This window comes from Juglans regia, chromosome 11 (genome assembly GCF_001411555.2).
Source record: "Juglans regia cultivar Chandler chromosome 11, Walnut 2.0, whole genome shotgun sequence".
Classification (NCBI taxonomy): domain Eukaryota; kingdom Viridiplantae; phylum Streptophyta; class Magnoliopsida; order Fagales; family Juglandaceae; genus Juglans; species Juglans regia.
The window spans coordinates 24919569-24937211 of NC_049911.1; the positions used below are offsets into that span (position 1 = coordinate 24919569).

Genomic DNA, 17643 nt, shown 5'->3' on the forward strand with positions numbered 1-17643 from the left:
CCCCAACTTTGGTCTTTAGAAGGGCAGCCTACAGTGAAATAAACCAATAAAATCCCAAGGGGTACTCATTTTCAGACAAGTAAAACTGATTATTTAAGGATGGTGCTAGCGGCCGCCAGCGTTACCGTTGGGGCGTACGCTAGTTATAAATTTGTTTTTTTTTTTTTTTAATATTTTTAATTATTAAAAAGATAAAAATGTATATAATTTCATTAAGAATTATTTTTTTAATTATTAAGTAAAAAATAAAAAAAACTATGAGCTAAACCCTGTTGGAGGATGTGGAGCTAATTATTGTAGTAGCGAAGCAGTAAGTTGTAGAGGCAGCTTTTGCTTTATAAATAGAGTGGCAGAGCAAGAGACTTCGTTTTACAGTGCGGCTTTGCAGGTAGGTTGTTCGTTGCTTGGTTGGTTGGTTGTTTGCCTTGGGCAGCCCAAAATGGCTCTTTCCATTTTCTCGTTCACTGTTCTTCTCCTTCCTTGCTTCATTCTCTCTTTTGTGCTCTGCAATGCCTTTCCTGCCCACCATAACTTCCCTTTCCACCACCGCCACCCTCGCTTTGCCAGTCACAATTACAGAGATGCTCTCACCAAATCAATCCTCTTCTTTGAAGGCCAGAGGTCTGGGAAGCTCCCTTATAACCAGAGGATCACTTGGAGGAGGAACTCTGGCCTCTCAGATGGCTCAGCTATGCATGTAATCAACACCACCTTTTGTTTTATCTCTGAATACCTCTGTTTTTAAGCTTCTCTTAGTCACATTGTGGGAAATGTGGAAGTGGGTTTTGCTCATTTTTGTGTCTTGAAATGCAGGTTGATTTGGTTGGAGGGTACTACGATGCTGGGGACAATGTGAAGTTTGGGTTCCCTATGGCTTTCACCACCACTATGCTTTCGTGGAGTGTTATTGAGTTTGGTGGGTTAATGAAAGGTGAGTTGCAGAACGCCAAAGACGCCATTCGCTGGGCTACTGATTACCTTCTCAAAGCGACTGCACATCCAGACACCATTTATGTCCAGGTTTGTATTATCTGCTCCGCATCGTCACATTTCTGCTTCTTTTTGTCTTAGCAAATGGGCATTTTGGGTTCTTGTGTATGCATTTGGGACATTTGATTCCGGCAAGATAAGAGGAGGCTGGGGTTGATATTGGTCTGTTTGGCAGGTGGGTGATGCTAACAAGGACCACGCTTGTTGGGAGAGGCCTGAAGACATGGATACCCCGAGAAGTGTGTTCAAGATCGATAAAAACTCCCCTGGTTCTGATGTGGCGGGTGAAACAGCTGCTGCTCTTGCAGCCGCTTCGTTGGTTTTCAGAAGAAGTGACCCAACATACTCCCGGCTTTTGGCCATAAGGGCAATAAGGGTAAGGCTCTAATTAGATTAAAAAAAAAAACAATAATTAAAAAAAAAAAGTTTCCCCAAGTTTATCACAATACTCGTTTCCGGGTCTAGGTGTTCGAGTTTGCTGATAGGTACAGAGGATCTTACAGTAACGGGTTGAAGAACTTCGTCTGCCCCTTCTATTGCTCTTACTCTGGTTATCAGGTAAACTTTGTCATCCTTCAACCTTTAAATATTGTTTCCGTAAAGGTTGGTGAAATTAAGCTTTTTTGGCCATCTCAAAATATGCTAGGATGAGCTTTTGTGGGGTGCTGCTTGGCTGCACAAGGCCACCAAGAATCCGGCCTACCTCAGCTACATTCAAGTTAATGGACAGACCCTTGGGGCTGCAGACTTCGATAATTTCTTTGGTTGGGATAACAAGCATGTTGGAGCGAGAATTCTTCTCTCTAAGGTCCCTGATCACTTGCTTTTTAATTCTAATTTTACAATTAATAAGCCATTGAAGTGTTCTATATTGAAACTTCTACATTTTCAGGCATTCCTAGTCCAAAATGTTCAATCCCTACACGACTACAAGGGTCATGCAGATAATTTCATCTGTTCTATCATTCCAGGGGCCCCTTTTTCATCAACCAAATACACCCCAGGTCCTCTCTCTCTCTCTCTCTCTCTCTCTCTCTCCTCCAAAGAGTGGTCCTTTTTTTCTAACGGCTACTTTTGTTTTTTTGTGCTTGAAATCCAAGTAGGTGGACTTCTGTTCAAGATGAGTGATACCAATATGCAGTACGTGACCTCCACTTCATTCCTGCTCTTAGCCTATGCCAAGTACTTGACGTCTGCCCGACGGTTTGTTGATTGTGGTGGAATCACTGTCACCCCAAAGAGGCTCCGGACCCTAGCCAAACAACAGGTACCCTTATCATATACCATAAATGCCATTCCTTCTCTCTTATTTACTTGTTAGTTTACATTTTCCGTAACTTAAATTGCTTGTGCAGGTGGACTACCTACTCGGTGACAACCCATTGAAAATGTCCTACATGGTGGGGTATGGTCCAAGGTACCCACGAAGGATACACCACAGGGGCTCATCACTGCCATCGATTGGTTCACACCCAGCCAAGATCCAGTGCTCCTCAGGCTTCAACTTCATGAAATCCCAAACCCCCAACCCAAACATCCTGGTGGGTGCAGTTGTGGGTGGGCCCGACAAGAATGATAGGTTTCCAGATCAGCGATCCGACTACGAGCAGTCGGAGCCATCAACTTACATTAACGCACCCCTTGTAGGCACACTGGCTTATCTTGCTCATTCATTTGGCCAGCTCTAGAGATCCTTACTAACTCTAGCTTGCTAGGTGTCTGTTTTAATTGCTACTTCTATTACTACAAGTAGTTGCAAGTCTCTGTTTTCCCCTGGTGGTGCACATGGTAAACTGGTTAGTCTCAAGACTGCTCGAGCCCCAAACCTTGAAGCACAACGGTCAAGGGGTGGATGTTATTTAATACAGTAATGTTATTGGCAGTTTTCTTCCATCGTGCCAGCAACGGCATTTACGTGTAAACTCTGGACTTTAAAATCAAAATAGCATTGTTCAATGCGTTGCTTTTTTAAGGATGTTAGTCCATTTTGGGGACTCGTAATCTGTCCTCTTTTGTTTAACTTCCTGCTAATTTCTAACCCCCCCTTACTTTCTAATAAAATATTCTTCATTTCAAACCATGAAAATGAGTCGTGCCCCACCTCCTGGATTGCCCCCGCCTCCTCTTTCAAGAACTAAGTTCTGCTGTTGCCATTCGATCTACCAAATCAATCGCAGCAGCTGTTTGTAATTAGAATCATGGCTAGACACAACACATACCTACTGCCCGTCTTCGATTGAAGGAGAAGCTGAAGCAACTTTTCTATTTCTTTCTAAGGAAAAAATTTAGAACGATGGAATATAATCTGATGATTCCTAATTGGTGGAGTGATTACTCAAATCTGTCATGCTTGTATCTAAAACACATCGATAGACTCATCAAGCGGCTTAAGTGGGCAATTTGTATTGGATTTATTATGGTGCTCCACTCTTTTGTATCCAGTTGTCTTTTGGCAGTCAGTAAGATAATCTCTATATGAAATAAATAAAGCATCAGCTACATGTCATAGTTGCTTCCACAGAAGAAAAAAATGTTGGTAAAGGCCAGGGTATCTTATTTGGATGGGTCTGCTCTAGAAACTAACGAAATGCAACTAGAAGTTAAGCTTAACTTTATTTATTTTTTGTTGGGCTAGCTAGAAGAAGTATGTATAACTGAAAGTGATTGTTGTTATAAGGGATTGTCAGTGAATATACAAGGTTTGGGGGGGTTCGAGTATTTGACCATTGGAAGTAAGGAAAAGGAGGGGAGGGGAGGATCGAGCAAAAAGATTTTGTAGAGCATGTGATATTGTGGGAGGATGTGGGTCACGTGGTCAAAAAAGCTGGTTTTAGCAGTCCTGTCAGGGGTGGCAGAGATGTCAGGACTGAGACTTTTTGACAAAAAGATAAAGAGGCAACCCCAGTATGTGTATACACAGTGTGGTCTGAAACCCTAGGGGAAGAGGTATCGAGGAACCTAAAGACATTCCAGTCTTGTCTTGAACACTTCAAAGCGGGGCTTTTCTGCTAAATCCTGGATGTATAAATACACTCATATTCAGAGTCACTTATTTCAAGTCCAACACATACATTTTATGTGATAGACATACAAAACCATTTATGAAGGTACATTTCCTGAGTTGTTTTTACAATGTTCAGTATGAATTAAAATGGGGTCTTTTAGCAGGCAGGCAGCATTGTTGGGAACAAAGGGAGAGTGCACAAAAAAGGACCTGCTGGCAAATCAATTCAACTCATGACAGCCACAATACTGGATTTCACTCGCAACGTTCAAAAGAAATGTGCCAAGTTTCACATAGAAAAACGCTTCAGAGTTTAATACATGTGCTGTTACACATGATGCACCCAAACAGGTTGATGAATTTACAAATTATTCAACACACGAAGAGAACTTTATTCAATGCGTACGTGTAACGTTACGACTTCATGAACAGCTTGACTCGTTCTTTAGCGTGGGTCATCGGTCACCCTAGGGACAGATTTTGCCTGAAACAAGTTAAAACCATGGAAAAAGTTACTTGCACATCAAGCATATTTAGCACTAAATATATATACAAATCAAAGCTGTTGAACTATAAAACCTGATGTTCATGCTTCATACCACTTCATGAACATTCATGGAGTACTGGTTATAATTAGAACTGTAAGTGAAGTGAGTTGTTCGTGAACAAATCAAGCTTGACTGATAGGTTTTTATTAATGAAGAGTATAATTTAACAAGAGAATAGTAAATTAATAACCAATCAAAAAGGAAAATAATTAATTAATCAAATAGCGCAAGAAATGCTCAAACTAGTTCGAAAAATAAATAAGATTTTGAGTAACTTGGTGATGAACTCAAGCTCTGCATCCTCTGGTCTTGTACTATACAAAATTAAACAAACTGTATTTAAATATTCAATATTCAACTGGGTTACAGCCCTAATAATTATATGCCCATGCCTTTCACAGAATTTCTAGGCGTTAACAACCTATTGAGCAAGTCTTAAAAGTACTCACCAAACCACGGAACTTGAGAATGTAGAACATCTCGAGGTATCGTCGATTCTCACGCCGCTCTAGTTTTGAAACATGCTTCCAGAAACTATAAACTCCAGCTAATGTCATTAGCCTTTCGGAATAAATGTCCCACGTATACCTATAAAATTATAATTTGCTCTGTAAGCCTCATTTATTACATCCCAAGGAAGTATCAATTTCAGGAAGAAACACAAACCTTTCATAAATTCTTTGAAGTCCCCCATCAGAAATTTTATGCCAGTGACTTGGATCCTCCTTGGATCGCTGAAAGAAATCAGCCATAAGAGCTGCAGCTTGGTCAGGATGATATGGATCAATATTAAACCCTGATACACCATGCTCAATAATCTCAGCAGGACCACCATGGCAAGTGGCAAATGTTGGAAGGCCACAAGTCATTGCCTCTACAACTGTAAGTCCAAATGCTTCATAAAAAGCAGGCTGCAAATTAGAGAAATGCGAACTTTAGCATAAAGCCACGAGAATTGTAATTCAATAGAGAAGACCACAAGGACTTTATACCTGAACAAAAGCACCTTTTGTGTCTGCTATGTAGCGATATAGCTCACCATTGCGTGCTCGATTCATTTGGGCTGATATCCATCGACATTGACCTTCTAAGTTATATTTCTTTGTAAGAGCATGCATCTTCTCAATTTCTGCAATTTCTTCTCTGTCTTTGGACTTATTTGAGTCATGGTAGCCACCAACCACAACAAGATTTACCAGTTCCCTCAGTTTGGTGCTCTTACCATACAGTTCAACCAACCCAGTAACATTTTTCACACGGTCCAGCCTTGCCATGGTAAAAATTAAGGGCTTCGATCGATCAGTCAACATACCGCTGCACGTTTCACAGAAGAATTAGTGTTTATGGTCTAATATCCACCATAACCTGTGTCAAGAAGTTCTATAAATAGAACTATGTAAATGGTAAAAGTTTTAGCTAAGTTGTATACCACCTACCATTACCCATGCTACAAGTTTTATTAACAGATCTCTACAGTTAATAATTTATGACCTGAAAGAATGCAATGTCTACAATCAGTACGAGTCAAATTTTCTATCACCGCTACGAATATAGGCTTCACAAAGAATCTTAAGATTTATCTTTTAACCTTGGTTGAGCATTTTCTTTCCTAGTTTAAAAAGAATATTTGAGTAGGGGGTAGAACTTTTGACAAGCTGCTTCATACACATTTGCTGATTTAGTTAACCATAACTCACAGCTGATGGACCTAATCTCAAAATTGAGAAGTCCAAATGATGTAGATTATAAAAAGAAAATGGAAATATACTGTGCCTCCTGCATTCAATGTGGAAAAACCAATTATCTTGCCATGTTCCTTCTGGATCCCTCAACTGGGATTGATGCTCTACATCTAGGTCCCAGAAACAGAATTCTTGTGAATTATTTGTCAGATGAATTTATTTCTTTCATAAAGATTTTTCCTTTTATAATATTATTGTAAAAGGAAAAGAGGCATAGAATGAAGAAGACTCACATGTGCTCGTCATTCTGCTCAGGATCATACAACAATTCTTCAATGGAACCATGTAGTGCTGTAAGTCTTTTTTCCTTGTCAGAATATGGGAAATAGATACCCATATCTGCCCCAGGGGAGACAATATTGAACTTTGGATCAAAAACATTAATGCCATGAACAACTCTGTACAGCCCTGGAAGAGTGAAAGCTGTGTGGCTCTCGTACTGGCCAACAGTATTTTTCCTGAAATAAAAGAATACAAGTGAAACACCTGATGCATCCACATTGGTCTATGCATATGTATATGCAAAGTTATATTTTCATAATATGACCCTAAAATCCTCTACATTGGCTTATACATATCCAAATATTTAGCTAGTTATGAACAATACTTATCTAAATTTGTATAACTACTATTCACTCCACAAAACATATTTTAATCATTATTTCTCTCTCCTCCCATTCTCTCTCTCAATCCTTTCCTTTTCTCCCTCCCTCAATAACACAACAAACCTTTACCTGCACATTCATTTTATTATTATAATATATTATATATATTTTTTTCATTTTATTATATTTTTAATATATATAAAAAAAATTATATTTTTTATTATTGCATTTGTATTATTAATGTCAAATGTATATAGTGGATGCTAATTGTAAAATATATATAAAAAAAATTGATTTTAGCAAAAAATTAATAATAATAAAATAATAATATTTTTTTATTATTTTGTCTCAAATATGCATAAACCAATGTGAAAATTTTGCTTGAATGACAAAGTAGTTATGCAAAAGAGGTGATTTTGCATATGCAATTATGCATATGCATAGACCAATGCTAATGCTTAACAAGCACCATAAAGGGTCAGACCATAAAAAACACTTAAGTGTCAAGGAAGAATCACCAAGTTCCATAATCAATTTTTCAACTTATAAATGCAGTGTTAATGCTTGAATAAGCCTTGTTATAAAAGTGAAGTAAGGAAAATTTAATTCCCATGATTGATACCCGACTAAAATAAACATAATTGTACCCCGACAAAAGAAAGAAATAAACACGACAAATTATATTAAATCAATACCATTGAGCTTTTATATCAACAAATAGATTAAGAAATCTTTTTCCTACGTGGAAGAACACCCTGAATACCAATATAAACAGTATCTTCATACAAAAATTTTAAGATGTGCAAGTTGACCAAACACTGGAAGGTGTCAAGTTTTTTTGAGCATTTTGAATAAATTATAAACTGAATGGACTTCAGTCCGAGCCTTTTTCTGCCAAATGAATCCATCTGTTTGCTGTACATCTTAACCAAATGAACATTGGAATTGGGCAAGGAAGAAGCAAGATACATCATGGTGTAGAGTGGATCCCATCGCTATCTTAAAAAAATTAAGTTTCCTACTACATAACCCCTCCTTTTCCTGTCCCCTCCCCCTCTTATCTTCTAGACTTCTATGGTGTATTTGAACATGCTGGTTACACCATTGTTCTGAGTCTTTTGGGTCGTTAAAAGCAATATTTCCAAATCTCAAGAACTAACTAGCCTGAGATGCTGTCGAAGAGGACATATAGTCCTTAATGTGGTCTTTAAACAAGGCATTCATCGCATAAGCAGTAATATGCAACTATGATGCACTCATTGTATAATTATCAATTGATAGTGTTTTAAAAGAGATCGCCAGTCTTTCCAAACTATGTCAAATTATTAAGAGGGATAACAATATCAGAATTCTTTTAAACACTTGGTATGATTAAGTGTGGCCATATATAAAACAAGTGGGTGGCCACGCATAAGCATATTTCGTTTGTACAGTACATTTATAAGTTGCATTGTAATACTGCAACTTACTTATTATAAACATAGTTAGCCACGAGCATTAATAAAGCACAAAATAAATTAAATAGTTTTTTTCTTAATATAAAAAGTTCAATGCAAAAGCCAGCAGAACCTACACTATAAGGAAAAAGACTTACGTTCCTGCAATCTCCTGGTATGTACTGGTGATGATAAAATCAGCATTGTTCATGGCTATAATATCGGCAGTGAACTGACATGAGAAATGGTACTTATCCTCGAAGTTTTTCCAATAGATATCAGAATCTGGATATTTTGTTTTCTCCAGCGCATGCGCAATTGTGCACTACAGATACCAAAGCTTTTTACCATAAGATTGCCCTCTCAGCAAATAATAGCATGAATGTCTCATTTGCATTATCATAATACAAGAAATCATTTCTAACCTGTGTGACTCCCATTTTATAAGCTAGTAAAGATGCAACAAGGTTTCCATCACTGTAGTTTCCTATTATAAAATCTGGTATGACCTGTAGCTCAGCAACAAGTTCACTTGCTGCATCCTGATCAAACACAACCAGAAATGATAATAATATTAGCAAAAATTGTTTTTATTTTCTGTAAGCCTGGATACGATGACTCCCAAGTGGCAGGGTGCTATTGAATAATAAAGGACGTGGCGATGCGGGTGGTAAATGGTACATCAATAAAGCTTATCAATAAAACTTAATGAAGTAACAATGGTCAAGCTTTAATGGCAAGGTTAATCGGATTCTCTTAAGAGCAGTCAATTTTTTGTAAATAATTAAATGATTTGCATGCAAAGCTGATTGAGCAAGCCAGATGTAATTTTATCCAGTCTTTCATTTCCCCCCTTCCAACCCACCCCAAAAAAAAAAGAATAATGCTTCTATTTAAAGAAGCTAATTCTGTGATGTTTATAAACACCATTTTTTTTTCTCTCACAAGGAGTTTGGACTTAAATGTATATGATCACAAAATGAATCTAAAATATACGTTACAACCATAGCTGTTAAGCATAGATTTAAAACAAGAAAACTCCTTAAGAAGAGTAATTCACTTTACAGGTAAAATACTTTTACCTCTGCAAAGGTCTCCAGATAGGGCCACACATCAAATCTTGAGATCCATTTACGAAGAACTCCTTTCTCTGACCTAAACGGAACTCGCAAAATATGTGCATGTTCAGTTCCACTGACTCTTTCCAGCCGCTGATTGCATGTTGTTCCTTTTGAATCAGGTATTAACCTGGTCACCTTGGATAACCAGTAGAAGAAGTACAATGTTAAAAAGAACATTAGGAAAGGTTATCTAAACAATGTCTACTGATCAAAGCTAAGCACAAAAACACTTACAATAAGAATCCTAGGAGTGATATCCAGTCCCTGCTTACGTATTCTAAGAAGCATTTCTTTCTCCAGTGCACGAACTTGGTCCAGTATGTACACAACCTTTACATTAAAAAAAAACATTGACAGAATTTAACCAGAGTTTTACGCCAATCTATGAAATGGGAAGGAGAAAACATGAACAAATGAACTAGACAAAAGATGGAAAAAAAGGGGGGGGGTATATTTTGCAGCTCAATTTTAATGATTTATTTCGGAAAAGAAATGAATACCTGGCCACCAGTGTCCGGTAAACCGAGAACATTTGCTTGCCCAAAGTAACCATGTGGAGATAAAATGACAACGTTAAACACCATGGGTATTCTCCCAAGGAATGTCTCTAATGTAGATGGGTCAGGGGCCTGAAGGATGTCCAAGAGAAGATGCATCATCTCCAATACTCGTTCAGCTTTATCACCCCAACCTCTTTCAAAACCCATTCCTTGTAATCTGCATGCAAGTGTAAAAGTAAAACCAGAAAACATCATGGAATTGAGACTTGACATATTACCAATCAGAAAAAAATTACCAACAAAAAACATTGTTTTAGAGTTGACATCACGTAGAACGTACGCATATTCAAAATCAGAATAGGGAGTATCAGACGGAAGCTTAGAAATATATTCCTCAGCTTTGGCCAAAGCAGACTGAAGTCGTGATATGCTCTGTATCCGATCATTTAACATCAACGCCTGCACATGCACATAATCCTCAATCAAAATGTATAGCTCTTCAAATTTCCCATACGAAGAAAGATTTTAAATATTTTTTTCAAGATATTCCACTCTTAACATCAACCCCTGCACATAATCCTCAATCAAATCGTATAGCTCTTCAAATTTCCCATACCAAGAAAGATTTTGAATATTTTTTCAAGATATTCCCACTCCAGAGCATAATAATACCAAATACGATTATACCCACAGTATGCAAAGAAAGGATATTACACCACGACACCTTAGGAAAAACAACTAAAAGTAAATTTGAAGTTTTGATCATTTCCAAGTAAAAATTATGGTATAGCACAGTGAAATTATTGGAAAATAAAATCAACATTGGAGAAGGCCCCTTGCTTAGCATACTTACACTTCCTTTATATTTGTATGCTCGGAGGAAATCAAGTAATGGATCCAACGACTCTTTGTTACGAAACATAATTGAAGAAAGGTGACGGTTGAGGAACTGAACACCATTGCCAATGGATGAAGATCGGCTGGGGCGAGGAAAATTTGCATTGAACGGCTCAAAGTCGAGCTCTAGTACAAACTTGTCACTGGGCCTAACCCAGAACAAATACAGAAAACAAAACATTATAAAGAAATACTCGTGTTATTAGCTAAGATATACATAATCTAATATATTATTTTTCATATAATAAATTTTCAGTGTAAAGAAATTGCTTACTGGTCTACAAGATCTTCTTTGAAGTGAAGATATTCAGACACGCTCAGTTGCTCCACACTGAGTTCATGGACGTTAACACGAACATATTCCCAAACACCAGGTCTTGGGCGAATTGCTATGGCCACAAATGGAGGCAGAACTATGGCTTCCTGTCACCAAAATAAACCTCCCTTTTTTTATATAAAGTGAAAAGATTAGCGGTTTCATATAACTTGATGATATGACAAATACTCTTGAGAACAAAATTCACAAAAATAAGGACAGCATTTTTACTTTTTAACAGCTTCCAAGAGATCATTCCCCGTTAAAGTTTCGTCTAGGCTCTCCATAATTCAGCATCGGGTTGGCCTTAGTACTCTAAAAAATTGCTTCTCTTTCTTAACATTACCAAACCCCCAAAGAAAAACAATTAATTTACAAAGAAGTATTTAGCCAATATATTAATAGAGAACATGACGATGCATTGAAACTATTCAAAAGGAAAAACAAGATTTTCGAACCATAAAAACATGTACTTAAAAACAGCTGATCGGCTAAGGTAACCACCTGAAACATGATATTATTTATCAATCAGAATATGACTTCCCAAAGTGAATAAAAAAATATCACCAAAAACTTCAATAATTTTTACATTTCTTTTCCTACACTTTCACCGTAGACTAGAGCTAAGATTAACACATCGGCTTCCCCATAAGGGGTAATAGAAACTGGAAAATAAAAAAGAAAAATAAAAACAGGATTTGAGTGACAAAAATTGGTTCTTTGTAAACAGAGAGGGCTCAGAAGAGAAAATTCACCTGTGCAGATATGAGGATCTCGCTAAAAGGACCATCCCGGAGGTGTAGCCTGGATTCATCGTCACCGATGCAATTGTCGAGCTCATCTATCAGGGTATGCGGTTGCAGAATCCCTTTACCCTGAGCCACGTACCTTCAAACCCAACAACCAACCAATACTGATTCAATCAAATCCTCAAAACTCACAAACAAACGACAGGGTCTGACAGAAACATCCAAAAAACTGTCACTATCTAACATGATCTAACCCTTTGTTAGGCTGACGAGAAAGGTGGAAAAAAGAAAATGCAAGCACCGAAAACAAAAGAAAGAAAGAAAAGAAACGAGAACTCGTGAACGCATTAATCAGAAGCATCGCGATCTCATCCTTCATTAAAAGAACAAAAAAAGGCAAAAAAATAGTATACTTTCCCACATTTTTTGGAAACAAAACAGAGTATGCAGAGAGAAGTAGAACGAACCTGGAGAGAAGGGAAACGAGTTCGTTACGGTGAGCAGAGAGAGTGTCCTCCACCCTCTCCCTCATGCTTGGGATTCGAGTTAACTTAGGGTTAGACATAATTAAATCTCAAAGCGAAGACTGCCTTTGTGTGAGTTTCAGAGATCAAACCAGAAAAAGAAAGTGAAGGTGGTGGCGAAGTTGAAAGTCCTATGGATACTGTGACCGGATTGGATAAGATGCTATTTATAAGGAGAAGAAAGGCGAAGGCGTGTTCGAAATTGTGGGAGACATGACGTTTTGGAGAGGCAAATTCAAGGTGGTGGTCTGAGACCGTGATGTCAAAAACCAGGGGGCCGGAGTGTTTGCTGTTTTCGGTTTTGGTTTTTGGGCACCGTTTTCTGGTTTTCCCAGTGGTCATTATTGTAAACTTCCCTACTGCCCTACAATCGTGACAAGTGTATGGGATTACAATTTTAAACGGTTATCGTTGGCATGATCAAGCATCTTCATTGTTCTTGGACGTGTCGTTTTCTTCCCTATCCTTCTCTCTTTTCTATTTTCTTTTTAGTTTTTTGTTTTTCTCTGAGGATAATATGTCAATGATAAAGCAACACGTGTGATTATTATGTGAATCGGATTTTAAACTCTTTTAAGATAATTTAGAGGTGAGATGAGAATTTTATGTTTTATTTTAATATTTAAAATATTATATTTTAATATTATTATTGTATTAAAATTTAAAAAAATTGAATTAAAATTTAAAAAAATTAAATTATTTATTATATTTTATATAAAAATTTAAAAAATATATAATAATAAGATAAAATGATATGATAATTTTATATCTATCCTATCTCCAAACCTGTCTTAAGTTGAAAGGGTCTACTTTTCCTATTCCCACGACAACTCAAGTTCTACTTACTCACATGATAATAATAATAATAGAAATAATAATTCTATTTGTAAGCGTTGATTATCAATATTATTCCGTGATATAATTTTATATAAAATTTTTATATATTTATAAAATTATTTTATTCAATAACTCTATATTATATACCTATTGAGTAGAATTATTTTATTCAATAACTCTATATTATGTTTGCTGTTTTCGGTTTTGGGTTTTGGGCAGCGTTTTCTGGTTTTCCCAGTGGTCATTATTGACATTGTAACTTTTCCTACTGCGCTACAATCCTGACAAGTGTATGTAATCGTGCATGGGATTACAATTTTAAACGGTTTATCGTATTCGTTGGCATGATCAAGCATCATTGTTCTGGGACGTGTCGTTTTCTTCCCTTTGAAGATGACTTAAGATGATTTGAGATGAGCTGAGATGAGTTAAGATAGATTATAAATAGTAATGAAATGAGTTGTGAATAATAATAAAATTTATGAGTTAAAGTTGCTGAATAGTAATGAATAGTAATGAGATGAGTTGAGATTAGTTGAAATGAGTTGAAATGAGTTTAGATAACTTACGAATCCAAACAAACCAAAAAGAATAGTAGTGAGATGATTTGTTTTTCTATGAGGATAATATGTCAATGATAAAGCAACACGTGTGATTATTATGTGAATCGGATTGAAAACTCTTTAGGTTGAATGGGTCTACTTTTCCTACTCCCACGACAAATCAAGTTCTACTTAACTCACATAATAATAATAGAAATAATAATCATATTTATAAGTGTTCACAACATACACCATCTACATAATATAATTTAATACAAAAATTTTATATATTCATAGAATTATTTTACTCAACAATCTTACATTACAAACCTGTTAAGCAGAATAACCTTTTTTTTTTCAATAAGTATATGATGTAAAGTTATTGAATAGAATTTTTCATAATCATATGGGTAATGATAGAGACCAAGACGGCTTGTTTGCACAAACAAAATTCTTAAAATTTTTAAAATTTATCATAATTTAATTTTCAAACATCATTCAAACACAAATTATTTTTTAATTTCAAAATTTTCATATTTTCATTTAATCATTATTCATACACAAAAATAAGTTATTAATTAATTATTTTCTTAAATATATACATTCTATTACTAAAATTTTATAAAATCTCATAAGTTGTATTAATTATTAGTTAATTATATTACCATCAAATAATTTTAGTTAGATAAATAAAATATATATCTGAACTTATAAAAGTTAAATTGCCTTTTCTTATATTTAAAATATAGTAATGCTATTATTTAAATTAAATCTTATCATCTGTACTTATACTTATTGATGTATGTAGTACAATTCAAGTATTTTTATATGTGGATCACTTAAATGAAAAATACTTAACATGTTTTATATAACAAGTGTGATTAAAAATAATAAAATTCTCTTTTATAATTATCTGCATAAGAACTCTTGTCACGAAATAATTTATTTATAAACCCCACAACAAAATTCAAAACATGCAATCTTTTTCAGACTTTCAAGAATGCAAGTTAATGATGAGGAATAAAATAATTAAATACTCAAAATTCTGAAGTACGAAAAATATATTATAATGAATACAAAAGATGTCTGTTTTCATCTAAAAAAAAAGCAAAAAACAAAAATCAATGCCATCCAAAATTCCACACTTGGCCAATCATGATTGGAGGCTCAAATTCACAATTTGATCCATCGCCTTCCTGCCACGTAATAATGTTAAATAAGAATTTAACCAGTAATATTAGATATAGATATAATAAAACATCTATTCATCCTAACTTCTATCATCTTTTCATAATCTCATAATGTAATATTAAATGATAGGTTTACAAGTGAAATATAATAAATAATTTTTAATCATTTAATATCACATTATAGAATGATGAAAGTGAAGATGATGAATAGCATTACTCGAATTCATATTTACTTACTTTCTTAAAATGAGTACATGGTATTTACGCTCTCTATAATTATAAATATTATTTATAAAAAATTTAAACTATCTTTTGTAACCTATTTCTACTACTGTTTATTTATTTGACTATTAAAAAGAAGGGTGCAAACCCAAGTAGACCGTCGCCAACATGTATGGATACTAGAACCTTGTCCCACGTATCTCTAGAAGATAATTTATCCTATTCTGAAGACATGGAGCATGGTGCTGCCTTTGGTTTCCTTTATATATGGGCTTGACATTGGTATTATAAAAGAGTCATGTTGTTGACGATCGATATTGCATTATTTCTCGGAAGATCGCTTGACAATAGTTTTCTTGATCGATGGGTCATTAATAAGCGTAATTTGTAAATAAATTCTAAGATTCCATTTGAATGTTGAGAAAAATCTAATCTCATTGCATCTTAAAATCTTAACACAACTCAAACATAAATATTTTTTTAATTTTTAATTTTCAAATTTCTCATCAAATCATTACCTAACTATATAACTTTCCAAAATTTTCAAACAAAACATAAAAATAATTCAACTTCTTCAAGTCTCAAAACAAAAATTATATTATAACAATACTATAACTTTATAATATTTTTATTTAATTTTTTCTCTCTTTTTTCAAAATTTCATAAAATATTTTAATTTAAATCATTTTACTATTATTAAAAAATTATTTTATTATTATTTATAAATTTTTCATTTTTTCTCATCTTATCTTAACAACATTGAAATGAAGAATAAATCCATTTAGCGAGAGATACGTATATATCCTCTTTAAAAGGAGGAAGTTCCAACAAATATTGCAAGCCAAAGTTATTTTCTGAATTTATATATATGTTCTTAGTACCCAAATATAGTAAACAAATGAAAAGATCAACATAGCAACGAGTAGATCGATGCTCTGGTTTCGGCTTACTGCCTCGGCCCATGGTTGTTTCAACTTGGAAGATATGGTTTCTGTACTACCCATGAATCAAATCCGGATAATATCTTCTTCTTCTTCTTAGATCTTTTGTTTAGACCAAACTTCTGGAGTCTGGACAGCGATTTCTCGCCTCTGTCTGCGCTAGATTTAAAAATTAATTAATTTGGGTCCACCACTAAATATTACCGTCAAACGCCTACTGATTTCTAAAGCGATCATTATCGTTTCCTCCAATATAATATAAAGTGTTAATCAATTCATTATTTATTTTTTTATTATCTTTTTATCATCTTATAATGTGACATTAAATAATAAATTTATAATTAAAATATAATAAATAATCTTTAATTATCTAATAATATCATATTATAAAATAATAAAATAATAATAAAAATTAAGATAATGAATAATATTATTATAATATAAATTAGATTAATGGATAGGCTTATCTAGTCTCTGCTGGCCTTCTTCTGTAGTCCTAAGGTGTAAGGATTAACAAAGATCTTAATTAATATATATATATATATATGTTTAATAATTATCTCATAAATCATTGTAATTCCAACCTTTAGCTATTCTTTTGCCCAATTACAAGAGAGACAAAAAACTTTCATTACCTTGGCCTTTAGGGCCGGCCAGAAATATCATTCTCCGGATTAGGACAAAAAAAAAAAAAGCAACATATTCATTGAACAAAATTAGGATAATAATTTCTTGATCTTCTATATATTTGTTGTACGTCTTCAAATTCGGTAAAAATTAAATGTTTGTATGTATTATTAGGGCTAATAATTTATCAGACCATCCATGATTAAAAATTCAATATTAACATTATTGATGTGACAGATCACATGCATGCATTAATCATAAAAAAAGATTAGAATTCAAAAATGAAATTATTATAAGGTTCAAATTAAACATGATAATATTGATCAGTAAGCTGATAGCGACATGCACGTTCAATCTCGAGGCAGGTGTGCCTTAAGGGTCGTCTAAAAGCACGACCTTTAGATTGGTCATGTAGTGCAAGGGAATAAATATCAATCAAACACGCTAGCTAAAGAAGAAGAATCCAATGGAAGGCAGGCTGGAGGACATTTCTAGCTAGCTTAAGACTTTATAAGAGAGCTAGGGAATTCATTCAGAATCAGTAATTTTCTCACTTTTTTAATATTCGTGTCAAAGTTTTTAAGTTGGAATACTCAAGATGATCATGTTCTTGAACACGATGCCAAGTTCGAGACCCAACACAACTTTCCATCCAATGTATAAGTGATATTGAAAAATACATGAGGTATATATATATGTTATTCAACATGCATGCATGTAGGTTGTGTTTTAAATAAAAGAATTTAAATGCGAATTTATATTTTATTAATTATTTGGAGCTTTTATATATATATATATATAACTGTACGACGTCGTCTTCCGATTAATTAGAATGCATGCATTTCCTGATCA

General features: G+C 34.6%; 2 protein-coding genes across 2 annotated transcripts; one reads left to right on the top strand and one right to left on the bottom strand.

Moving 5' to 3' along the window:
- The first annotated feature begins 330 nt into the window (after positions 1 to 330).
- Positions 331 to 2962, top strand: LOC108994130 (endoglucanase 17). The gene is made up of 8 exons (XM_018969224.2): positions 331 to 697; positions 814 to 1020; positions 1166 to 1366; positions 1456 to 1548; positions 1637 to 1798; positions 1883 to 1994; positions 2094 to 2257; positions 2346 to 2962. The coding sequence occupies exons 1-8, from the start codon at positions 440 to 442 to the stop codon at positions 2676 to 2678; spliced, it is 1530 nt and encodes a 509-aa protein (XP_018824769.1). The 5' UTR covers positions 331 to 439; the 3' UTR covers positions 2679 to 2962.
- A 1227-nt stretch (positions 2963 to 4189) lies between these two features.
- LOC108994129 (sucrose synthase 2) lies at positions 4190 to 12735 on the bottom strand. Its single transcript, XM_018969223.2, has 15 exons — positions 12376 to 12735; positions 11915 to 12047; positions 11118 to 11266; positions 10800 to 10992; positions 10287 to 10405; positions 9947 to 10163; positions 9681 to 9776; positions 9408 to 9581; positions 8751 to 8867; positions 8484 to 8650; positions 6518 to 6742; positions 5535 to 5856; positions 5209 to 5453; positions 4992 to 5130; positions 4190 to 4478 (listed from the first exon to the last, which is right to left on the bottom strand). The coding sequence occupies exons 1-15, from the start codon at positions 12471 to 12473 to the stop codon at positions 4440 to 4442; spliced, it is 2433 nt and encodes an 810-aa protein (XP_018824768.2). The 5' UTR covers positions 12474 to 12735; the 3' UTR covers positions 4190 to 4439.
- Between the last annotated feature and the right edge of the window lie 4908 nt (positions 12736 to 17643).